Genomic DNA, 25,962 nt, shown 5'->3' with positions numbered 1-25,962 from the left:
CAAGGAGTGCTCGCCAGGAGAAGTCATGAGCTTAATACTAGTAATGAGCACACGTTATACCAGCAGAGAGGGAGGAGATGGGGGCAGCTGGTGGTATGTGCAGAGAGCCCAAGGGAAGAGAGAGCAGGAGGTGTGTGGAGAAACTGTAACCTGAGCTGATGCGTCTTTGTGTGAAGGGCATTCTGTCAGAAAGATGGGACAAATCCCATCACAGATTCCAAGGTGACCCTGCGGGGAGTGGTCTCTGGTGGATCCCGAGTGCTCTGAATGGTCTGTGGGCAGCAGTGTCAACAGGCAGACTTGGGGGTAGTTAATAAAGGCCAGATTAAGAGTAGCCACCCTATCTGGACAAGGTTCCCGAGTGGCCACCCCAGGCAGAGTGCAGCTAATGTTGCCATCAGGGTGACATCACCCTGTCTATGTGAAAGAGTGTAGAGACTTTAAAATAAATCTCGGTGTTTTAGTCATTGCCTTTGAAGCATTTTGTTGGGTTTCCACTGCCTGAGTCTTGGAGTTTTCATCCTCAGGGCGGAAGCCCTTCTCACTGAAGCCCACAGTGGTTGGAAGTGTGGCCAGGTGAGGTGAGTTGTGAGGTCTGCCCCTCACCTCTGCCCTTTTCTCCTCCACAGATTATGACTCTGACGCTATGAGCAGTTCCTATGAGTCATACGACGAAGAGGAGGAGGACGGAAAAGGGAAGAAAACCAGGCACCAGTGGCCTTCGGAGGAGGCCTCTATGGACCTGGTGAAAGACGCCAAGATCTGCGCCTTCCTGCTGCGCAAGAAACGCTTTGGCCAGTGGACCAAGCTGCTCTGTGTTATCAAGGACACCAAGTTGCTGGTGAGGAGCCCAGTGGGGCTGCGCCATTGGCAGTCTGAAGTACAGGATGGCAGCTGGTACATGCAGATGCTACCACAGGGCAGGCAAGCCCCGGAACCTTTTTGAGAGCCAGGGGTGGGCCCAGCCCAGCCAGGCTGGCACCTCTGCAGAGCGGGCTCATAGTTCCCCCACATCCAAGTCCTTCCCATCCTGCTGGGCCTGTGGCTTGTGTCAGTGGAAATGAGCAGTGTTGAGACTTGCCAGAAGCTGCAAGATAGACTTTCTCATTTGTAGTGAGTCAGTAAATTCCTCCCAGCCAGGTCACAGCAGAGGCCCGGAGCCTGTGGAGGCGCCTTGGGGAGGGAAGAGGGAAGGGACATTCTTTTGGAAAGCCTAAAGCTTTCCAAAGAGAAGATTTTTTGTTTTGTTTTGTTTTGTTTTGGGTTTGATTTTGAAGCAAACAGGAAGGTGGAGTAAGTCCAGGAGCAGGGTGTGGAAGGTACAGAACTCTGGCCACACGTGCAGTCCCCTTGGGGGCTCTAAGACGGAGCAGCCTTGGAGACTGTGTTCCTGCACCACCCCCTCTTCCTTCAGAAACGTGGCTGGTCACTAGGTCAGGGGCTTTACTGTACAGCTTATGCCTTTTGTCTTTCAAATTAATCTCAGGAAGCAATTGCTCAAAAGTGAGTCATTAAAACAGAAAATCTGAGTTTCTGTTTCCGCACATTTAGAGGAGCAGATAACACTGTAAAGATCCTGGTCCCCAGTGAATTATGGGTTTCTTACTGGCGTAGGCTCTTAGGACATTGTATTTGCTTCATGTTTTTGCTCAACTTTTTAAAACAAAGTGCATATTTTTTCCACATGTGTGGCCTGAATTTCTTCCAAATATAGAATATGCCAAAAATGATGCCATCGGGGATTTTAAAGCATGAAAAATATTAACAGCCCTTATTTATAATCTGATGCAATAGCTGCAAGATGGTGACAAGCTATATAAAATACTTTAAAATACACTCAACTCTCATGTGAAAGAGAACTTTTATTTCGAATGTAGGCGGCCCCAGGGCTGATGCAGGGTCAGCATTTTGGGGCCCAGGTTCCTGGTCCCTGTCCCACACTCATTTGTTGTCTTCCTATTCCCTTGCTTTTTTCCTGCACTTGGGCCTCCTCTGAGATCCCTTTCTCTGCCCCATGATGGTAACAACTTCCACAGAGACTAGCTTAATTTCCGAGGAAATAAATAGAAGATGAGGGAAGACACTATGCAAGACAAAATGCAAGATGGAACTTTGGCTTTGTTATGACAAGAGTCTTGCTATATAGCTCAGATTAGCCTCAAACTCACTACGTAGCCCAGGCTAGCCTTGAGCTCTCAATCTTCCCTCCTCCATCTCCTGAAAGATGAGATTATAGGCAGGCACTACCACGTTTGGCTTAAAGTTGTTGTGTGTGTGTTTTATTTTCCTTCAGAAACATTTCAAGACTCTACTACTCAGACGACAGAAAGCATGCCTTTTCTTCTTCAGGCATCCTGCCTGGCCTCCTGTGGGTGTCACCTCTACTTGCTTTATCGACTCCATCTCTAGGCCTTTATTTTCACGCCCAGACAATTTTGTAGCCACTCAAGCAGCCCCCTGAGACTGAAGCACCCATTCACTAGCAAATGGGTAGCCCTGGGAAAGCTGCCTCCATTGAGGGAACTCTGAGGCCAAGTCACCCTTCTTCCCAAGGACCTGCCTGTATCTGGTGCTGAGAGAGTCAAGGCCAGCCTCTCTGGGCACACCCAGTGAGGTCTTCTAACTCCAGGGCCTGTGGGCTCCCCATGCATTTCACTTGAACCAAGTCCTACCTGTTTGCCCTTCCTCAGGCTCTTAGTGGCAGCCCTGGATGAGTCCTGTCTGGAGGCAGCCTGAGCTTGCCTCTTCCAGGATCTCCAGATAGTACTGGAGTTAGTGGTTGTGAGCCAACTGATGTGGTTGCTGGGCCCCAAGCTGAGGTTCTCAACAAGAGCAGTATGCGTTCTTAAGTGCTAAGCCATCTCTCCAGCTCCAAGCATCTTCATTATTGCACTAGCTGCCCACAGTAGGTCTCTGTAGTTGCAACAGATCCTTTTATATATCTCATATTCACATAAAAATAAATGTAATTTTCTGAAGATGTTTCAATGGAACACAGGCTAGATCAGTGTCTTCTCAGTAGTGGCCTAGATGCTTCATAGACCTCGGCTGAATTAACACCCACCTATGTGTGCCGGATGTAGACGGCGAGTGGGTAGGCAGCAGACTCTGTATATGTCACACCTGTTAGCTGGCTGTTGAGCCATCCCTCTGTCTCAACACCTCCTGAAACCTGGCCAGCACTGGAGGTTTGGTTGTACTGGGTTTCATCATTGTTTCTGATCACATGTCCTCATGGCATCAATTGGTCTGTTTTGTTCCATGCAGTGCTATAAAAGTTCCAAGGACCAGCAGCCTCAGATGGAGCTGCCCCTGCAAGGCTGCAGCATCACGTACATCCCGAGAGACAGTAAGAAGAAGAAGCATGAGCTGAAAATCACCCAGCAAGGCACAGACCCTCTGGTTCTTGCCGTCCAGAGCAAGGAGCAGGCTGAGCAGTGGCTGAAGGTAGGCCATCTGCCATGACTCTGAGCCTCCTTCACTTCCAGACCTCTTCCTGGGCTCTTGCTCATTTGGTTGATAATTTGTCAAAAACCTGGGAGCTTTGTCTTTTTCAAAAAATTAAGTTACATTTTTATTTTGCACACACATACAGGTGTGGGTACGCGTGCGCGCGCGCATGCGCGCGCACGCACACACACACACATGCATGCATACACACAGGGCATGGCATGCATATGGAGATCAGAGGACAACTTTTGAAAACCGGTTCTCTGTTCCCCCCATGTGGGTCTCTGCAATTGAACCTAAGTCGTCAGACTTGGCAGTTAATGCCTTTACCCACTGTTGTTTTGAAGTTCGGGTTGTGAGCCTTAGCCTTTAACAGCAGAGCTATTCCTTGTTTTGTTTTTGATAGTGAACACTCATTGGTCTCACTCACCTGACTCCCAGCTGCAGGAGGCCGTCTGTCCCAGGAGGCTGTCCATCTGTCCTGCTGTTGTTTTTAGTATTGCTTTGATCTATCTGCCAGTCTCAGAAATGATATTTAAATGAGAGAGCTTCTTACTTTGTACTCTCTGTCCTTATCCCCCTTTGGCTTCTCTCTGTCCCTTACCCCCCTTTGACTTCTCTCTGTCCCTTATCCCCCTTTGCTCTGACTTGCTTATTTCTTGGTCTTGTTCAATTCTCTTTCCTTGTTTCTGGTCTGTTTGGTCCCTCTGCTGCTGTGTTGTAATTTTGGTTTTGGGATCTGTCTTACTCTGCTCAGGCTGCTCTGCTGAAATGCCCCAAGTGGGGTGGCCTTTAACAGCAACAATTTATTTCTGAGCTCTGGAGGCTGAGAAGTGTAAGTCAAGGTAGCTGCAGATTTGGCCTCTGATTAGACCTTTTCACTGTCCTCATGTGGTGAAGAGGGAGGCGCCCACCTGCAGCCTCTTTTATGGGGCACCGATGGGCGCTAATCCCACCCATGAGTGTTCTACCTCACAGCCTCTTTGCAGCTCAAATGCCAAGCTTCCTAGCACTGCTGTATTGGAGCTTAGGGGGTCCATAGTTTTAAGCCCTAGGACTTCTAGCTGTTTCTTTTTCAATTTGGAAATGTCTCTTTTACAGTTTTAAATTTCTCTTAAAATGCTGGTCTGGTTTTTACCTCTGAATGAGATGGGCATGGGGGCTCTGACCCTGGCTTCTACTTGAACAGTATGGGCATGGGGCTCTGACCCTGGCTTCACTTGAACAGTATGGGCATGGGGCTCTGACCTGGCTTCTACTTGAACAGTATGGGCATGGGGGCTCTGACCCTGGCTTCACTTGAACAGTATGGGCATGGGGCTCTGACCTGGCCTTGCAAGAGCTCGTCACTTGTTCTCTTTGTCTATCGTGTTTGTTCTATGCTCATGCTGGCCATGGTATTTGGGAAGAAAATATATTGAAATAATGCTTACAGCAGCAATATTGGGTACAACTCATATAACCATAAACCACCCTTTTAAAGCAAATACAATTCCACGATCCCTTTGAGTTTCCATGCTCCATGGCCCTTGGAAATGATTCTGTAACCACAGCAGCTCCTCCTGCCCTTAGGAAGAAGCTGTGCATGTCTGTCTTCCCAAGGTTTCAGTTCATCATGGCCTGTGGTGAGGGCTGGGCTGGAAAGAGGTGACATGTACTTGGACATCTATGACCACCGTTCCTCTTTCCTCACTCACTTCTGTGACAAAATAACCTGACAAGCTCAGCTAAAGAAAGGAAGGGCTTGTCTTGGCTCACAGCTTGAAGTTGTCGTCCATCACGGTGGTGAAGGCATGGCGACAGGTGTGAGGGTCATCTGTCGCCAGCAAGCAGAGATGGTTGCTGGTGCTCAGTTCATTTTCTGCTTTTATTAAGATAGGCCTCCGGCCCATGGGATGATACCACCCACGTTTAGAGTGAGTCTTCTCTCTTCTGTTAATCTTCTTGGGAAACATCCCCAAACACATGCCCAGAGTTGGGTCTCAGGTGGTTCCAAACCCAGCAACTTGAACACACACCATATCTGGGGAACCGTGAACCTCGATTCCTCATGGCTCCCAGGAGCACACAGTCAGACTCCAGGGCCGTGAAGAAGCTTTGTTGGCTGCCCAGAGAATCACACAGAGGTGGCCTGTCTCACTCTGTCAGCAGTGGCTATGGCTTTCCTGAAATTTGTGACACCCAGGTGGTTGGGGAGAGTTTTTTCTGGTTTCCCTTCCTGCAAGCCTCAGGCTCAGGAATCTTTCCTGGGAGTCTGTGTAGTCTTCCAGACTGAGAGCTTCACCATGCTGCTGGAGCTCTAGAGACTTCAAGGTTTACAGAGACTTCTCCATCTCATTGACTCATGCTGCTTGTGCCGTGCGTGCGTGCGTGCGTGCGTGCGTGTGTGTGTGTGTGTGTGTGTGTGTGTGTGTGTGCCTGTGAGTGATTCATGGAACATGTGCATGTGAAGGCCAGAGGACAAGCTCAGAAGTCATTGCTCAGGTACCATCCACCTTGCTTTTCTGAGACAGGGCCTCCCACTTATAACCAGCCTAGACCTCAGAGAAGGTTAGACTGGCTGAGCAGCCAGCCTCAGGGAACCACCTCACTGCCTCCCCAGTGCTGTGGTTACAAGCACACAATCCTGCACCCAGCTTTTTTGGGGGGGTCCTTGTATTTATCACCCCAGACACTCATGGTCTCCTAATCTCCTGCCACTATTACTGGTTTCATTTGACTACTGAGAACTTGAGTCTCAGGTCACATGCTGTTATGTTCTACAGGGATCCATCCAGGCACCAGGTTAGGGGTTTTTGGTTTGACTTCAGTTCACTCTTGTTTGAGTGATTGACAGCTGGCCCTTCTCTCTTTCCTCCCTCTTCCCATGATCTTAGCCTGTCTGTTTACTAAAGGAGAAAGGACAGTTGCAGAATGAGAAGCTTTCCTGGTGACTGTTTCTTTCTCTGAGTTCCTTTCCTGACTGCCTGAACTCTCCTTCCCATGCTTGGTGCTCACTGTTCCCTATGGGAAGCTTGGGACGACCACCCCGAACCTCGGACGGTTCCTACTCCCCCTCTGTCCTGCAACCTTAGACACTCAGCGTGCTGAGCTCCCTTCTAACTGCTGAGCATCTGACATGAAGTCACTCTGAGTCCTTGAGCAGCTGGCAAACAGACAAGTGGAACAACATGCTTCTAAGATGCTGATGGAGTGAAATAACCTTGACGACCACGTCCCCATGTGTGAGCTACTTACCGACTGAGGCGCTTAGCTAATTATAGCACGACAGCCCCACTCATGAATGGCAGTTAATTGCAGGGATTTTAATTTTAGTGTGTTTCTTACAAGGGAAGTAAATAATATAAGGCAGATAATCTTTTTCTGAAGAGTTTGAATAGATTACTCTAGTTCATATTTGTGCTGTTATTTCCGTAGTACCAGAGCTTAAGGAGCCCTAGAAATGAAAGTCAAAATGTCCGTGGAGCACTCAGCCCTAGTGGGGTATCTATATCCCCCTCTCAAATTCAGAGAACATTGTGGAAGAGGGGGTGGGAAGACCGGAAGATCTAGAGGGAGAGTGCAGGGGCTCACAGAGCCCAGCTTCTCCTTATGGATTTATAGGTAAGGTCTGCCAGTGGGGAGGATGTGATACTCTGCTCTTTTTCTGAGGGTCTATGAGAAGTTAATGGTTACCCCGGGGCAGAAGGGACATTTTCTTCAGCTGTATACCACTAATACTGTGCCAGTACCTGTGTGAGTTACTACTCATGTTCCTGTAGCTAGCCATGATGAAGTTCATTAGGTCACAAGAAAAAAAAAATATGGAAGTAGAGGGGCTAGTTAGGAAGGGAGGGGACAGCAGAGCAGGAGAAGAGAGAACAGCAGAGTGACTATGGTAAAAAATGTATGCATGTGTGACAAGCTCACTGAGAAATCTATTACATATAATTAACAATAGATGCTAATAAAACAACGAGAGTCAAGTAACAAAGGGGTTTCAGTCATAGGATTTTAATTGTCTCAGCGTAGCAGAGCCTAAGATAGTTCCTTCCAGATCCATCATTAGATCAGTTACCTTATCAGAATCATGATTTTAATTATTTATTATTTATTATTATTATTATTATTATTATTTAGTGTGTGGTGTGTGTGTGTGTGTGCGCGCTAGCGTGCGCTGAAGGTCAAAAAACTACAGTCATTTCTCTTCTTCTGCCGTGGGATCCTGGGATTGAACTCAGGTTGTCAAGTTTGTGCTGTAGATGCCTTAACCTACCTGCTGAGCCACAGAGGTGGTGGAGGTTTTCAAAACAAGATTCCGAATAATTCAGATTCGTTGGGTGCCTAAAGTCTTTACATTTTTTTCTTTGTATCTTTCTAAGTCCCTAAATGCTGCCCTATGCTGATGGGATTGAGAGATGCCTCCCCTGCTTAACTCTCTCTTCTCAGGGAACTTCTGTTTTAGTGTCTAGAACCATGAACTCCTGATTCTCCTGCCTGAGAAGGAGAGAAGTGGGTCTATGCCTGGGTCTTCATTCATTCTTGGATATGAGCCTCCATCCTGCGTCATTTCCTTTTCCTCCAAAGAAGTTGGGCTGGAAAGATGACTCAGTGGTTAAGAACACATACTGCTCTTGCAGAGGACCCAAGTTCAGTTTGAAGTCCCTATATGATGTCTCACAGCTGCCTGTAACTCCAGCTCCAGGGGACATGACACATCTGACTTCCATGGCCATCTGCACTCATGTGCGTATACACACCAGAGGTACACACAAAGTGAGCATTTTTTAATTAAGTAGAAGATGTTTGAAAGCCCATTTCCTACACCGAAAATGAACTCCCGGGTGGTGTGAAAGCCACTGTCTGCTTCTAGAGAAGCCAACCCTGTCCACAGCCATTGTTCCCAAGTTTGGTGTCACTGTCACTGGAGCCTCTAAAGTTGCTTTATTCCTGGGCTTCCAGCAGGTGAGCCTGCGGTATTGGTGCAGAGGGTCAGCCTTCCTGGTCTTCGTCTGTCATCTGTCCCACAGATGCTGCCTCTCATTGGCTTTGACGCAGTTGGGCCACTGTCTTTTCCAAGGATGTCTGCCTTTCTCCCCTCCTTTGGCAGCTCCATTGTTAGGTATTCTCTCATCAGATACTCCCGCAGACTTGGGGGTCCCTGTCTGCAGCTCTTCACCCCTGTGGCCTGCTGGCTGTGTGCTCCTCATGGCCGGTACTCACTGTTTTGGAAGCTTCTGGCCAGCGTGCCTCATGCCCACTTCAATCTTGGATCCCAGTTTCCATTCTAGCACTTTCCCATCTTTCTCTGTCTGAAATCCCACCTGTTTGTGCGCCACCCCCCAGGTCATTGGCTGTTTCAGCATTCTGTCACAGCTGTTTTAGTGTCTGGTCTTTCCAGCATGGGGTCCATCTCTGGGATTGCTTCTGATTGCCCCAGGAGTCTGCACAGGCTTTGGAATGAGTGTAAGGAAACCGCAGAGACTGCCCTCTGCCATTTCCCCAGAGCCAGGTGCAGCCCTTGGGTCTCTTGTTAGGCACAGTAGAATTGTGGCCATGTTGCTTTGCTTCACACTACTCTTGCCTTCAGAATGAGTACTGGGTTTTCACAGGGGCATGGCTGGGGACCGGAGAGCTGGCAAGAGGCCTGAGGTCTCTCGTGTGCTGGGGACAAGCTTTCTGAGCAGCCTGTGGGTCTCTTTAGGTCTAGCCTGGAAGACTGTCTGCTTTGGGCTCAGCCTCATAAGGTGGCTTTGGCTTCCCTTTGGTCCTGGAAGCTGGAACCTTCCTGGTGAGCACTCGCTGTGCATCTGGAGTTCCCTGGCAAAGCAGACACCTTGTCCTAAATGCAGTGCCCTGCATCTCAGGATGCCGACCCCACCTCCTCCCTGCCTGCCTTTTGGACCCTCCTTATCCTTTCAGGGAAGATGGGAGGGCTGAGAACTGGCTCCTGCAGGCCCTGGGCTACCCTGCCGTCCCCTTCCCCCATCTACCTGCCAGGAGGGCAGCTGTGGGGGAGCCTCTTTCCTCCAAGGCCCCTTCATCTTTAGGGTTTCTTTCACTGTGGCCTCTCAGCAACCCCATGCTCAGATGGCTTTGAAAAGTGCTATGGCTGTGTTTTGGTTTTGGGTTTTTTGGTTTCTCTAGCTTGTTTTGTGTTGTCAGGGTGAGGCTGGTGGTTTTATGTGCTCTTCTGTGTGGGAAAGCTGAAGTACTGTGTGCCCTCTTCATTTGTCTCCGTTTTGTTCGTCATATAATAAACAAACCTTTGGATCAGCTGATTTTTCTACAATAAGACTATTTTCCACTTTATTTATTATTTCATTTTTTTAAAAATTCATTGCTTGTTTTTTAAGACAATGCCTTAGCAAGTAACCTTGGCTGGCCCAGTACTACATTTACTGGCCCAAGACACTGTAAAGTTAAGGCCCCAGGAACATACCTTAGGGTCCCAGGCTCCTACATGGGCATTGAGTCCATGGCCTCACATGCGCTAGGGACAGTCTCCCACTGAGTGATCCCATCGTCACTGTGAGTCCCTATGGAAATGCTCTTCCACTCTTTACTAGGAATTGTTTTATAAACAAAGACAAGTGTCTCATCACCCAAGACTACTGTTATCAAAGCTTGTTCAGAGTTTATGATCCAGGTGCAGACATTTAGAAATAACACAAACTATAACAAGTATATATATATATATATAAAATCCTTGCCCTTATGATAAACACAAGGCAGCATTTGACTGGCACGTGATGTTGATCTTTCTGCAGAAAGCATCACCAGAACCACGTGTCCTATCTGCCTGTTACATCCATCATCCATAGGCTTGCCAGAAGCCTGTGTGTGTGTGTGTGTGTGTGTGTGTGTGTGTGTGTGTGTGTGTGTGTGTGTGCGCGCGCCTAGCCACATAAATGTATGTGTGTGTGTGCAGAAGCTGCAGACAGGAGCCTCTGTGCAGAGGTCAAACACAAGACAAGAGCCAGCCTTCCCAGAAGCAGCATGATCGGGTTTCCATAAAAATGTGCAGAGGTTGTGTTTCTGGGGTGGAGGGCTTCAGTTAAAAGCAAACAAAAATACCACAGAGTATTTTGTTGTGTGGAGGAGTTGTGATTTTTCAATTCAAACCCCATTCTCTTAAGTACATGTTGAACTTCTCATACTACTCTTGGCATAGACATACGCTAAGAGGTCTCTAAGTACGCTGAGTGGCAGAGCCTTTGTTTATTATTTTGGAGGGGACCCCACAGGTGCCTTTGGGAGATGCAGAGGACAGTGAATGAAGCAGCTTCATTTCTCCCACTGGTGGGAACCCTGTGGAAAAAGGCCAGCTGTGCTCACCTTCTCTCAAGTGCTTTTTCTGTGGTCTGGACAGTTTGGTCTTGAGACTAGGGAAAGACAGAGTCTCACACCATGATGCCTTCTGTGCTCTTGGCCTGCCCCAGGTGGATGTCTGGGTCTCTCTGGGTTGCCGAATGCCCATCCCAGCACTGTGTAACACATGGCTCCACTCCACAAGGGACTGAGTTCTAGTTGAGAGAGAAATGAGTCATTGGAGAAGCGAGTGCGACACTCTGAGTGTTTCCAGTGTGTGAGGTAGGCTCATGGACGCTTGGGAAGAGGTTGTCAGGAACCAGCTTTGATAGCCAGGTGTTGTCGCCTTCCTCTGGAGAGCTCGGCCTGGTCTGGAAGGAAGAGGTTGCAGTGTGTATATTCCAGCGGCTCTTTCTCTGTGCTTTTGTGATTCTTGACATGAGGGCAAAGGACTAGTGGACTTTGCCGCACAGCTTTCACTTTAGTGGCAGTCTCTAGTCTTTCCGTGTTTTTCATTGGTTCAGTTAAAACATATTTATAGAAAATCTCAAGTCTAGTTTTTCCTTATTGCATAGTTTCCCTTTTAATAAGACCTCCAAAGTTGTTGCTGCTAGGCATAATGGCGAATACCTGGAGGCAGAGGCAGGCAGATCTCTATGAGTTCAAGGTCAGCCTAGTCTGCATAGTGAGTTCCAGGACAGCCAAAGCTACGTAAGTGTGTAAAAAAAAATAAAGTTGTTGCTACGGGCATCTGTCCATGCATAGAAACTTTATATAAGACAGATCCAGTGAGCTTGTTCTAATGGATCAACATCTAACTGCCTCTGGGCAGATGTGGACGTGTGCAGACCTGGGGAAGTGTTTCAGTCACTTTTCTGCTACTGTGACAAAATGCCTGAGTGAAACCCTTTGAAGGAGGGCAAGTTTATTTTTGGCTCAGTGTTTCAGTCCATGGTCAGTTGGCTCCACTGCTTTCAGGCTTATGGCAGAGTCACCAGCCATGGCCAGAGCCGATGGTAGGGAAGCTGCTTGCTTTGGGGCAGTTAGGAAGAGAGCAGAGGGTGGAGGTGAGGGGCACACTCTGCCCTTCAAGTTAGTGACCTAATTTCCTCCTGCTAGGCTCCATCTTGTAAGATTTCATCACTTCCCAATGAAGTCCCAGGCTGATGATCAAGCTTCAACATGTGGCCTCCGGAGACATTTAAGACTCAGCCTACAGCAGGTGGCTGGAGCAGGATGCCTGGAGGAGAGAGGAGGCTGCCTTCTGGAGGATGAGCTGTACTGAGTCAAAAGACTGCACAGCTCCTCCAAGGGCAGCACACACAGTCACACAGGCCTACGGGCATGCAGAGAGTTCCACAGACAGACACACGTACAGAGTCACATAGACAGGCAAACATAGTGTCAGACCAGCACACTTGCACAAACAGACAAGCACGCACACACAGAGCCACACAGACAGACAGACACACATGTGCACATAGACAGGCAAACACATATGCAAACACATAGCACCTGTCTCCACCAGGACTGGTAGGAATAGGTGAAATGTGCTACCACATGCTTCTCCTAAGGGCAGGGAAAACCAAAGAGAAAGGAAGACAACGTAGCTTTGCTGAACCGTGCCTCTGCAGCCTCTGGAGTGCAGGCTTTGGTGAGACCGAAGACCTCATCAAGTTCAGGGTTGTTTGTAATTGCAGCCAATTTCCTTAGTTAAAGCTTCAAGTACAAGCTGAGGTTACTGGAGGACTGGTACAGAAGTGCTGGCTGGGACACTTCTCAGCTGCCCACCACAGGGATGCCCACCACAGGAATGCCCACCACAGGGATGCCCACCACAGGGATGCCCATCTCAGCCTTTCCTTTGGCTGTTGCTTTGTGAGATTTAGCTAAAGAGAGTAAGGCTTAGTAAAAGGCATGGCCTTGCTCAGGTGGTGAGTGGCGGAGTGGGGCTAGACTTAACCGTAGAGCTCAGAACTTACCCCTTCCAGTATGTTCCTTCTCCAGAGAAAGGACAGTCTTGTCCTTAATGCAGACATGCCTGTCGCTTGAAGGTTTAGTCACTGCCTGGGGCAGAAGGAAGGGGAACCTGAAAGGGAGCCAAGGGCCTAGTTTAGGGGTAAGGAAAGCTGATCTCCCCCCTCTTGTTGCCTGGGGAAGGCAAGGTCCCTGGGTGGAGGGTGCCCACAGGCTTTTCCCTCAGAAGTGACGGGAGGAGAGTCCTGCAGTGAGGCGTTGGCCTCTCCCATTTTCTTCCCATCTTAAGTGTGGGCATTCTGTTTTCTCCTGGGAAAGCTGAGCGGCAGAGTGGCTGGGAACAGACCCCCGTCCTGCTGATTCTTGGGTCAGATCCCAGCACCAGTGAAGCAACAGGGACAGGACTGGCTGTGGAAGCTGATTTGCCTGCCACTGTGCAGACTGGGGACATCGTGTTTCTGTTTGCCCAGGAGTCTGGGTTTGAGTTCCAGTGCATCTTAGTCCCCAGACAAACAAGGGTATTCTAAAAGAGCCACCTGCTGACTGCAGAGATGAGGGGTGTAAACCCCACGTGCACTGGACTTCATACCACTGGACCTCATGAACCCAGTGACATGCAGGGGGTGGCTGAGAAGCCACTTACGCTGGGACTGTGACCCATAGTCTGGCAGTTCCTGCCTCTGAAGCTCAGGGTCACAGTCTGAGCTCTCAGCATGAGTCAGAAGACTGCTCACACTAGTGACAGCATTGATGTCACCGAGGCTGCCACCTGTGAAAGTGTCCATGCTGGATGCTGTCCTGCAAGATGGGACTTCTCAGTTCCACCCTTTGCTAGTGAGGAAATGGAGCTTTGGGATGATTTCTTTCTTTCTCCCAAGGCCACAAAGCTGGTGACTGGTGTTCCGTCCCCCTGATTCACTGGGGGAGTAGAATCAGATAGTTTTCTCAAACCCCTGTGTGACCAGCTTTCCTGAGCCCCCACCTGCTCTGGGCTCAGTTCCTCCTGACAGAGGGGAAGAAGGAGCCCCCTCCCCTGCCCTCTGCTTCCCCTAGGCCAGTGGTTCTCAACCCTCCTGATGCTGCGACCCTTTAATACAGTTCCTCTAGTTGTGTTGATCCCCAACCATAAAATTATTTTAATTGCTACTTCAAACTGTAATTTTGCTACTGTTATAATTCATAATATAAATATCTGATATGTGATCCCCAAAGGGGTCATGACCCATAGGTTGAGAACCACTGCCTTAGAGAGACCCAGGATACCTGGCTGCTGTCCATTCTCTACTTCCCTCCTTCCTGAACTTCCTTCTCCTTGCTCCTAAGGCCAATCCTCTTACTTGCTTCCTGCCTTCCTATCCCATCATACTTGAACTCCAAGTTTCTCTTCATTCATTCATTCATTCATTCATTCATTCATTCATTCATTCATTCAATCAATCATTTTTGGTTTTTGGAGACAGGGTTTCTCTATGTAGCCCTGACTGACACAGAACTCACTATGTAGACCAGCCTGGCCTTGAACCCAGAGATCTACCTGCCTCTGCCTCCCAAGTGCTGGGATTAAAGGTGTGCACCACCACCAACCAGCACCCAGTTTCTCTCCTTTAACTACCCTTAAGTGCAGGATAGAACGGAAGAGCATGCTTGGTCTTCCTCCTCTGTTCCCTGGCTGCCCTCTTCCCGGGGAGTGGAACACTCTACTTATTTTGACGTCTGACTGAGATGTGCCTCTGGATCCAGGCTTATCGCCCACACCCCCTGTATGTCTTTCCTGTCACCCCAATGCTGAGGATAGAAATACAGGAGTGTGTGCCCAGACCCCAAGTGAGTCTACCAGAAATGGCCACTGCTTTCTCAGGCAATGCCTGCATGCCTCATCCCCACCCCACCTCTGCATCCTCACTGTCACCTGTGCATCCTCACTGTCACCTCTGCATCCTCACTGCCACCTGTGCATCCTCACTGTCACCTCTGCATCCTCACTGTCACCTCTGCATCCTCACTGTCACCTCTGCATCTTCACTGCCACCTCTGCATCCTCACTGTCACCTGTGCATCCTTACTGTTACCTCTGCATTCTCACTGTCACCTCTGCAGCCTCACTGTCACCTGTGCATCCTCACTATCACCTCTGCATCCTCACTGTCACCTCTGCAGCCTCACTGTCATCTGTGTATCCTCACTGTCACCTCTGCATCCTCACTATCACCTGTGCATCCTCACTGTCACCTCTGCATCCTCACTATCACCTGTGCATCCTCACTGTCACCTCTGCATCCTCACCGTCACCTGTGCATCCTCACTGTCACCTCTGCATCCTCACTGTCATCTGTGCATCCTCACTGTCACCTCTACAGCCTCACTGTCCCTGTCCTGTCACTGCCCCCTGTGCTGTCACTGTCCCCGGTCCTGTCACTGTCCCCCTGTCCTGTCACTGTCCCCCTGTCCTGTCACTGTCCCCTGTCCTGTCACTTTCCCTGTGCTGTCACTGTCCCTGTCCTGTCACTGTCCCCTGTCCTGTCACTGTCCCCTGTGCTGTCACTGTTCCCTGTGCTGTCACTGCCCCCTGTCCTGTCACTGTCCCCTGTGCTGTCACTGTCCCCTGTCCTGTCACTGTCCCTGTGCTGTCACTGCCCCCTGTCCTGTCACTGTCCCCTGTCCTGTCACTGCCCCCTGTGCTGTCACTGTCCCTGTGCTGTCACTGTCCTTCCCTCTTCTCAGTTCCTCATCGTGCTCACCCAAGTTCCCTACACTGGTTTTCTTTGGCTTCTGTGTAATTCCCTTTCTTCAACAATTCGCACGTGCTGCGTTCTGGGCATTGTCTGAGGACTTGGTCTGTAGAAGTGTTGTCTTTGTTTCTGATAAAAGCAACTTAGGGGAGGAAGAATGGATTGCAGCTCACAGTTCCTTCATTGCAGGCAAGTTAAGGCAACCTGAAGCAGACGGTCACATCACACCCACAGCCAAAAGCAGCGAGCAATGAATGGCGTGCTCGCTTGTGCTCAGGCCTCTCTGTACTTACAAAGTCTAGAACACAAATTTAAAGAATGGTGTCGCCCACCGTGGGTGGGCCATCCCACTTCAATCAATGGAATCAGAACAGTCTGGCTAGACAGGTCCACCTGGTGTAGACAGTCCCTCCTTGAGACTTCCTTCCCTGGCAACTCTACATTGTGTCAAAGTGACAATTTAAGGTAGTGTCACAGGGGCTTAGTCCATCCCTGTTGCTTTAACAAGATGCTTCACGTCGGTCATCCATAAACAAATTTATCTCTCACAGTTCTAGGGGTGGGAAGTCCGTGATCCAGGTGCTGGGAGCCTGGGAGACTGGTGGAGGCCTGTGCTCTCCTTCATAGATGGTGCTCAGTGGCCGTGTCCTATACACAGAAGCGTGGAAGCTCTTCTCTGAGGTCTGAGCCCTTCATAGAGGCTCAGCTCCCCTGACTCTGCTGCCTTCCAAACCACCCCCTCCATTCCAAGACTGCTGCTTTGGAGTTTAATTTTCAACATGAATTTGGAAGAATAGAAGCATCTAGAACATTTATGCTCCTTAGAGGAGGCGGCGGCTCAGGCTCCGAACAGTTCATTATTCCGCCAAGGTGAAAGCCAGGCCGCAGCCGTTCACCCTGGCTGTGGAGCTCCTACTCACACTGTGATCCTTCCATCTCTCCTTCCACTGATCAAGTTCAGTCTCCTCCCCGGGCCTGAAGGGGACATAGGACTAGATCCTTACACCCACCATCCACTCCCTACTCCCCTGTCCTCTCCTCCCCCACACTCTGGGGCTCCTTAAACACATGTCACCTCCTGCAGGGCCTTTGAACTGCTATCCACTCTGTCCAGGAGCTTTTCTGTCAGTTCACATGGCCAGAGCCTGGTGATACTCACTTACAGCTTGTGTGTCATCCTGGGACAGCCCCCAATTCTCTTGCTCTAAGGTAGCTGACACCTTCTTGTGAAAGGATCATGCTTTGTTCTTGGAGTTCTTTAGTTTTTCAGACATCACCTTTTTTTTTTTTTAAAAAAAAAAAAAGATTTATTTTTATTTTTAATTATGTGTATGTGTACATGAGTGTAGGCACCCGAGGAGGCCAGAAGGGTGTCGAATCCCCTGCAGCTGGAATTACAGGTAGTTGTGAGCTACCTGACAGATACAGGAGCAGTACATGCTCTTAAATGCTGAGAACCTTTCCAGTCCCTCACTTTTTGGATGACCCTCATTGCTTATGATGACATCCCAGTGCTGTGGGAGAGAACTTCCAGAGAGGACCTGGAGTATATTTTCCTGCCATTTCCCAGTGTAGTTCCAGGACTGGACAGGTGATTTGGAGAGCAGATGGGTGAACAAAGTCAAGTCCATGTGAGTTCAAACACCAGGTGCTGTTGACCCCTCGGGTTCCCCTGCCTGCCCACACAGGACTCAACGCATCACTTGGGTACCGTTGCCTCTGGGCAGGCTCAGACTGTGTCTCACTCCCACAGGTGATCAAAGAGGCCTACAGTGGCTGCAGCGGCCCTGTGGACCCAGAGTGTTCCCCACCACCCAGCGCCAGTGCCCCCGTGAACAAGGCAGAACTGGAGAAGGTGAGAGATGTCAGCTCTCATGAAGCCTTTTGTTTTGCTGATGGTTTTTATTTTCTGTGCAGATGAATTGTACATGTGTGCAGCGTATTGGTTAGCCAGGGTATCCCTCATGTCTGTCCCCTTAGACCTCCGTCCTTTCATTTGTAATTACTAGTTTCAATAACACTCTGCGAGAACTGCAGCCCTTCAGTAGGCACGTCTGCAGTTCTGCCCCTGTCCATTTTCAGTGCCTGCTTTGGACTGAGCCCCAAGGAATCATCTCACAGACCCTGTGGCTTGTTTTATTACCAATGAAGGATGAAGGTGTGGACTTAAAGGAGTGAATGTCCTGGTTCATTCATAGCTCTTAAATGAGGTCCGAATGCAGTGTATCTACTTGCAGCGCTCAGTAGGTCTGTGCTGGTGTGCCGTCTGCAAAGTGTTCAGAGATAATGCTTCACTTTCCATCGTACCTCACCAGGTCTGCATGACCACTGTGGGAATAACGTGATCCTTGTGTCCTTATAGAAATTGTCTTCAGAGAGGCCCAGCTCCGATGGAGAAGGTGCTGTGGAAAATGGAGTCACCACATGTAATGGAAAAGAACAAGGTGAGATTCTAACACACATGCCAAGAATATCTGAGCTCAAAAAAACCGGTTGCAGTGAGACTGTGTGGGAAGCCACCGTGCCTCAGCCATGTAGGCATCACCACCCTTCTGTTCCCCTGGAACACAGGAAGGCCTTTGGATTTGCAATGGCCCAGAACCTTCCTCTCTTGTCCAACCTGCATCTCAATTATTGTCAAACCATGGAAAATACAGCTACCACAGAATTTATAATTTCCCACCATTTTAGAGTGACCTGTGGACATTAAACACACAGAGTGCTGTGTAGCCATCACCTGTGTCCATCTCTGGAACTTTCTGTCTTCACAAATCAAAACCTTGTTTCCATGAAGCCCAAGTCCCTCACCCCTTCCCCAGCCCCACAAATCACCATTCTACTTTCCATCTCTGTGGATTCCACACACTGGGACCTCACTCAAGTGAAATCCTGTGGTACTTCCCCATTTACAACTGCCTTATTTCATCCAGTACAGTGTCTTCAAGGTTCATCCATATCGTAATGTGTGTGAGCCTTTCCTTCCTTTTCAAGACTGAATAACATTCTGTTATATGGACTGCATCTTGCCATTCATTCGTCTACCAGTGGTACTTGTGGTGCTTCTGACCCTCGGCTCTTGAGAGCAGAACTGCTGTGAACCTGGATGTGCAGGGGGATGTGCCTCTTGTTTTTAAACTTGACTTTATAGCAATATAGATGACATTCAGTAAAACACGACAGCTGTGACTTAACCCTTCTTTGAGCTTTAACATATACCTCCAGCAAGTAACCATCAGCACAATCAAGAGAGCATTTCTGTCACCCCAGTGTTCCTTTGCACTCCTCTCTGTCACCTCTGCCCCCCCCACCCCTGGTACCTGCTGCTGTTTCCTGCCTTCACTTGGGATGCAAGGTGTACCACCTCTTGGGGGCCCCTTCCCCACATCTCAATGCACCTTGATCCACAGTGTGAGAGCTGCTGCACAGCCTTCCCTGTGGAGATGAATTCTGCTAATCATCCACTGACTGATCTCAGGACACACAGTGACTCTAGGGACATTCTGACTCCCAGGTGGGACACACTGGACTGTAGAGACATTCTAACTTTCAGGTAGAACATGTGGGGACTTGTGGGGACATTCTGAATCCCAGATAGGACATATGGAAACTGTGAGGACATTCTGGCACCACACAGGCCTGGCATGTGGGGACTATGGGGACATTCTGACTCTCCGGTAGGAATTTGCGTCCCCAAGGACCTGTCTAGAAGTGGGGTTGCAGGCCCATACATTCTTGTGGGCTTGCTGCCCCTGTCTGGCCTGCAGTCTTTACCTGGTATTGCATAGGGGTGTGGTGGTGTGCAGCTCTAGCCTCCCCAGTGGTGAGCAGTTTAACATTCTTGTTGCCTATATATCTCTCTAGAAGGATGTCTCCACAGACCCTTTGCCCATATTCCTATGGGGTTGTTTCTTTTTGAGCTTTTGGAGGCTCTTCACATACTCTTCCTGTAAGCCATTTATGAAATATCTGTTTCCTAAAGATTGTCCCCCATCTGTGTGGCTGAACATTTTATTCTGAGTATGCACTGGAGTGAGGCGTAGGACTTGAGGGTATGTGGAGAGAGCTCGACAAGGACCTTAGACCTTGCTCAGGGTGCCTGGACCCTCATCTGTGCGGCTCATATGTGATGAGCATTCCTACCTGGGAATGAGTCATGTCCTGCAGCAGCAGCAGCTGTCCCAGCCCTGAGAACTCTGAAGCCCAGACAGTGGGACAGTTCACTCCGGAAGGTCACACTGTCTGTTTCTTCATTGTGGTTTTCTAATGCAGTCTGGTCCACATGTAATTTTAGTCTTGCCCTTTGCCCAGAACTGCTCTTGAGTGGAATCTCCTACCAGCCATGTTCTGTGTAATGAAGAGCTCAGCCTGGGAAGCTATCTTTACCTTTTGCTCTGAGGCCGGATGCCCTGCAGCTCCTGTTTCGCTGTGTGGCTCATGTCTTTGTTTTCAGTTTGGGCTTTTGTTCTTTTTGTTGTGAGATACTCTCCTTGGACAGGCTGATCTCAGCCTCATGGACTCAAGCAGCCTTCCAGCCTTAGCCTCCCAAGCTGGGACCTCAGAGGTGCCACACACCAGGTTACTGTTTCACTGCTGAGGTACAACAGCTCGGTCGACAGCCCAGTTTTCTTGCTTCACGTCCCCAAGCCTCTGGGAACCTGTGTGACTAGGGTCTATGGAGTAATGTGTCTGTTTGATGTTCACGTCCCCAGGAATCTCCTCTTCACTCTTTAAAAAGAAAATTATTTGTTATTTATATGAGAGTATGTGCACATGTGTGTGCAGGTGCCCGTGGAGGCCAGAAGATGGCTTTGGATCTCTGGGGTTAGAGGCGAGGCACCTGATATTAGTGCTGAGATCTGGACTCAGGTCCTCTGTAAGAGAAGTACATGCTCTTAACTGCCAAGTGGTCTCTGCAGCCCCTCCTGTTCTCTGTGAACAAAGACAGCTTTATGTGTTTGGGAATGGGCAGGTGACCTGGCTCACACGTGTTCCTTTTGTGTGACACTGTGCCTGGTGTGTTATAGTCGCTCGTCGAAGATCACAAAGGAACTTCACGGTCCAGATGCGCCCTAAGCTCCCTTACCCTTCTTCTTGGTCCTTGCTGCTCTCTACTCTGCATTGGAGAAATGGGGGCCGGGCTTTCCTTAGCTTGGCCCCTCTGTGATGGATTTTGTGGTGGTCACAGAGAGGAAGCCTGAGCACCTCCACACTATGGTCTCACCAGAGAAGGCCGCAACCAAAGCTATAGCTCTCTGAGATGCCCGTTTCTTCTTTCAGGATGAACCCTGGGGCGTCAGTGACTGTCCTGTAGCAGATGTGGGGAAAGACGATGGACGTCCTAGACTGTAGAAACTGTGCTGCCCACACCCAGTGCTCTGTGCCTTTCAGACAGAGTCCTCAATGGGGTGTCTGTGGGTGGACCTGTTGAACCCAGGGTCTGATGATGTCACCTCCCCCTCCCCTGCTACCCCTAGACTACAGAAAATCCTTTCATTTCCATCGCTGTAGGAGAACGTGGGCCTGCCTAGCTTTGTCATTTACACACTGAAATACGAATGTTCTCTTTCTGTCTCTGTCATGAGGACATTGGTCTTGGCCATCTGTGCTCTTTGAATCCTTCCACCATTCTGCCATGTAACCTCATTGAGTTGAGAGTTCTCTATCGACTTTTGAATTTGGTAATGTGCTAAATCCTGCCCCTTTCCCACTGAATAGCCTCAAAGTGTCCTTGATGGCTTTCCTGTCATGTTCCCACATAGGGACCTTTCTTCCAAGGATGACCTAGGATGTGATTATTCTCTGCCTTAGAGTCTGGAGTCCAGCAAGTACTCTGCTGGCAGGAGCTGGGCTCACTTATACTGAGACTCTTAATCCTACTCTCTCAGGAACCAGTCTCCTCACTTCCAGCTAGCCTGGGAATAGGAGGCAATGAAGCTCATCTCTGGGTTCCTGGCAAGCCACTGATGGAGCCAAACACTGTCACTCCCACCCCCTGTGACTTGGCTAGACTGAAGGAGAAATGACCCAGATCTCTTGCCCTGGGCTTCTGTCTGGTAGAGGAGGAAGTGCTGGGTCTTCCCACCGAGGCTTTGGATAGGTTCTCAGTACTCAGTAAGTAAATGTGTGTGTGTCTAAGAGCATGGAGAAGGGGGTGCACAGACATTCTCATGGGTATTTCCCCCAAGAGCTCAGGAGGCCTTAACCTAGTTTATTTAAAATAAGTCAAAAATGTCTGTGTTCTAAAAACACATGCTACAGGCTGGGGTGCAAACAGCAGAGGCTGCAGACCAAGGCCACGGCCAGGGCTGGTCCCTGGGGGCCTTTATTCCCGGCTTGTGTCTTCACGTGTTCTGTGAAGTCTATAAAAGGACACTACTTTTTGGATCAATCATCCACACCACATGGCCTCATGTAACCTTTATTAGGACTCCCATCTCCAAATGCAGTCACTCTTGGGGTCAGAATTGTGGGGCTAAGGCAGGAACATTCAGTATAGAATGTTGTCTGTCCTCAAATTCTTCATGGCTTCATCTTTAGCTACAGTATAGCAGCTCTTTCCTCAGACACTGCTACTTGCTTTTACACCAGAGGGGAGGCAGGAATTCACCCACTGATCTTATTGGGGTGGGGGACAGGTAGAAGTAGAAATGGGGAGCGTTTCCTCCTCTTCACCAGAGAGGATTGAAAAGGCATTTGTGAGTGAGCATGTGTGTTTAGAGGAGGGGTAGGAGAATTATTCCATAGTGTGTCACGTGTCTCTGGATGTTCCGTCTCTGAAATAATTCATGTGATGGGCTGGGGTTTAGTTGTTTCTGAAAAGGGAGAATGGAGCCTGGTTACCTGTTGCATTCCAAAAGGGTTTGTGTTGCCTAAATGGTTGTCACAAACGGTTGAAGGGTTGTACTAGAAGTATGTAGGGAGCGAGGTGATGTTGTATTGGTCTTGATGCAGAAGTGCACCCCAAGTGAGGCTGTGTCCCACTGGCGGAGACCCTTGGGGAAGGGCCTTGCACCCTGGCTCTAGCACATGGCACCCTTAAGAGACTGACATGTAAGGATCAGGTCCCTCAGGTTCAAGTGTGTCCTTACACATCCATCCTCACTTCTCTGAGCCTCGTCCCTGGGTTCATGGATGAAGTCTGAGGGTAGGAGAGGTGGGGTACACATGGCTGAGTAGGAGCAGATGCAGGACACCAGTTGGCAGTCAACCTCCCCCCGTGGCATAGTGTGAGGGATGTGAACTGTCCTATGGCAGCACTTGGAGCTGTTATCGCCTGCATGGACTCTGCATCAAGATGATTTCCAGGTCTTCTGGTCTTGCTGGGGGAGCCAAAAATTCTTTTTAGGCAAAATGTTTCTAGATTTATATATTGACAGTTTCTAGCCATCACTGTCCTGGCCAAATGAAAGATGATAGTCTGAAAGGTAGGCCTCTGATCTGAGAGCTCTGGACAGGGAAGTTTAGAGTAGTGTCCAAAATGGACAGAGACCCCTAATGAGGACCCACTTCCCTTCCCTCCTTGAAGACCTGCCCCTTGTCAGCCGGCCTGCTGCTACAACGGCACCAGCTTCCCTTGTTTTCTTGGGCACCTCCATCTTCCCCACACTGATGGTATGTGTCAACCTATCTTCCTACCTGGGCGTTGCTGCCTCTGGGACAGACAGAATTCATTCCTGATGTCTGACCACTCAGCTACTCTCCCAGTCATTCCCATCTCCACATGGTTCTTGCCTTTATTTGCCATCCTTTGTTGCCTTCAGCGCATCATGTGTGTCTGATAATGCACATGTGTCTGTATGCACATGTGTACATGCCATAGCTGGTCCTCCCTGGAGTATAGGCTTTCTGGGTGCAGCCATACCCTTTTGTGACCCCCAACATCTGGACCCACAGCTGGTTCATCACAGATGTTCATGTGCATGATGAGTAACAGTTTGCGGGGGAAGAACGGCCTGGTGATGAATGCTGTGATTTTCCCACTCGACATGAATGGGTAAGACACACTTTTGTGTTGACAGTGAAGAGGAAGAAACCCCCCAAGTCAGATGGCAAGGGAACTGTGTCCAAGGTCACCGGGAAGAAAATCACCAAGATCATTGGTCTGGGGAAGAAGAAGCCATCCACAGATGAACAGACATCATCAGCGGAGGAAGACGTGCCTACCTGTGGTAAGACCCTGTCACGTGCCAGCAGCAGAGCAACAGACTGTCCCTGGGTGTGCTCTGGGGCCGTCTGAACTGTGGAAAGCACTCTCAGGTTTTAGTAGTGGAAGAATCTTCAGGGGTATGCAATGCTCTTCTCGGTTCTTTCAAGGTTAAAAAACAATGTTCTCTGTTGCATGATGACACCTCCCCAGTTCCACTCCAGCGTTTCCAGACACAGGTACAAGCCAAGCCGAAGCTCTGGCACCAAGTCTCCTTTGCATCAGACTTCTAGATCCAGAGACAACTGTCCATCCTACAGTTTGTCTTCTGTCCTTTTTTTTTGGGGGGGGGGCTGCTTTGTCAGGGATTAGGTAAAGCATGTGGTCTATAGCAGCAACCAAGCCAGCCCAGCACACCATGGCCTCTGGGCTAGGGGATAAAGAAAGGAACCAAATGGAAACAAACCAGAGAAATGCATGTGTAACAGCCAGCGGTGACCACCGTGGGAAAGCAAAGAGGTGGAGGGTGCTGTTATAGCACCTAAGTTAGGCTGTGGCCAGGACGCTGGGGACAGCCTCCATGAGAGTGGAAGTGACGTCATACTGTAATAGCCCCGTTACCATACGGAGTTCTTTCGAGGAGGAAAACTTCATAAGTGGAGAGCTGTTTGTCTTTTGATTTTGTTTTGTTTTACAGTACTAGAGATGTTCTAGGCTGGTGTTCTACCACCAGGCCCTTTCCTTTCTTTAAAAAAAAAAAAAAAAAATCGCCGGGCAGTGGTGGCGCACGCCTTTAATCCCAGCACTCGGGAGGCAGAGGCAGGCGGATCTCTGTGAGTTCGAGGCCAGCCTGGTCTCCAAAGCGAGTTCCAGGAAAGGCGCAAAGCTACACAGAGAAACCCTGTCTCGAAAAACCAAAAAAAAAAAAAAAAAAAAAAATCAAGAATGGAGTCTGGCATGGAAGTACATTCCTATAATCCTAGTACCAAGGAGGCAGAAGCTAGAGGGTTGCTGCCAATAAGGCTAGCCTGGGCTATGTAGTGAGTACTAACCAGGAAGGGCTGTGTAGTGAGTACTAACCAGGCAGGGCTGTGGAGTGAGTACTAACCAGGCAGGGCTGTGGAGTGAGTACTAACCAGGCAGGGCTGTGGAGTGAGTACTAACCAGGCAGGACTGTGCAGTGAGACTCTCTATCGGAAAAACAGAAATGAAAACAAGAGAGGGCTGTAAATGTCCTTGTGGATCTCTGTTGCAGACTCCACTTCCCATCGGTGTGAACACACAGTTCCCTCATTCCAAGTCACTCTGTGTACAGTCCCCTCTGCCCCCACTGAGCACCCTCCTTGGGGGCTGATTCAGGAAAGAATCATGGCCTCTGTAGGTACCAGGAGCCTGGTGCAGCCCAGACTCCCCCTCTCATCAAGTGGCTGTTGAGGACAGAAGGACAGAATCAGGGCAGCTGGTGATGGTGGCTTCCACATCACAGTCCCTTCCGTGAGGAGAGAATTTGGCTGCAGTAAAGCCAACGGAACAGAACCGCAACAGTGGGGAGGGTCTGGGGACCCTGCCACACTGCTCCTGGCCAACCTCCATCTTCCTGGAGCTCTTAGGGACGTAGCCCTTCTCCCTGCTTTGGCCATCAGCCCTTGTGATGACTGAAGTCGGGAGTTATAGCGAGTTTTGCTTCTGTTTTTTTTTTTTTTTCCAACAGTTCTAGGTCAGTGGAGGAAATAGAAATTAATTTTTTTGAGACATGGTCTCACTATGTAAACCAGGCTGGCCTTGAACTCATAGAGATCTGACTGCCTCTGTCTCCTGAGTGCTGGATTAAAGGCCTGACTAGAGGTAGAAAAAAAATGCTTTTAGGAGGAATGGTTGCGCATTAACAAGGCGGGCAAGTGAAGGTGGAGTCTGGAGCCTCCTCTGGCCAAAGAGAACACTGATGCTCAGGCAGGGGTGTGACCTTCTCCGAGTCTCGGAGCTCCGTGAAGGCAGAATGGGTGACCCCCACCCCTACAAACATTTCCTGACTCCCTGTAACTCCTGTCCTCGCCTGTATGTCCTTATCAGAAGAGCACAGCCTTGCAGGCCTCCCCATAAGCTGCCCTGCTGGCACCGGCACTCTCACACAGTGGCTCATCCCTATGCTGGTCACTTTCTTGAGAGTGTGGGTGATCCCGAGAGCAGGGGCCCGAGGCATCTGCCACACACAGCTCTGGCCTCTGCCACACAAATCTAAAACGGCCAAGCAGCTCTTTGCCAGACCAGGAGTAAGGGGAAGTGTCTCTAGGGGAACAGGGAACAATGGCCATTTTCAGCCCTTCAGTGCAGCTGCAGGGCTCTGGACAGAGGAAAGGAGCTGGACTCAGGCCC

At 49.5% G+C, this 25,962-nt stretch overlaps 1 protein-coding gene across 2 annotated transcripts in view; it reads left to right on the top strand.

The window, feature by feature from the left end:
• The window catches only part of Afap1 (actin filament associated protein 1), a 117,011-nt gene that overhangs the window by 56,834 nt on the left and 34,215 nt on the right, over positions 1–25,962 (top strand). For both annotated transcript variants that reach the window (XM_052736101.1, XM_052736102.1), the window contains 5 exons: positions 630–841; positions 3,268–3,447; positions 17,200–17,301; positions 17,809–17,890; positions 23,465–23,614. In XM_052736101.1, coding sequence (XP_052592061.1) covers positions 630–841; positions 3,268–3,447; positions 17,200–17,301; positions 17,809–17,890; positions 23,465–23,614 — 726 coding nt within the window. The remainder of the gene's footprint in view (positions 1–629; positions 842–3,267; positions 3,448–17,199; positions 17,302–17,808; positions 17,891–23,464; positions 23,615–25,962) is intronic.

Source organism: Peromyscus californicus, unplaced genomic scaffold (assembly GCF_007827085.1).
Source record: "Peromyscus californicus insignis strain IS unplaced genomic scaffold, ASM782708v3 Scaffold_13__1_contigs__length_99412109, whole genome shotgun sequence".
Classification (NCBI taxonomy): domain Eukaryota; kingdom Metazoa; phylum Chordata; class Mammalia; order Rodentia; family Cricetidae; genus Peromyscus; species Peromyscus californicus.
Note: the sequence above shows the minus strand (reverse complement) of the source record. Positions and strands in the feature narration are given on the sequence as shown.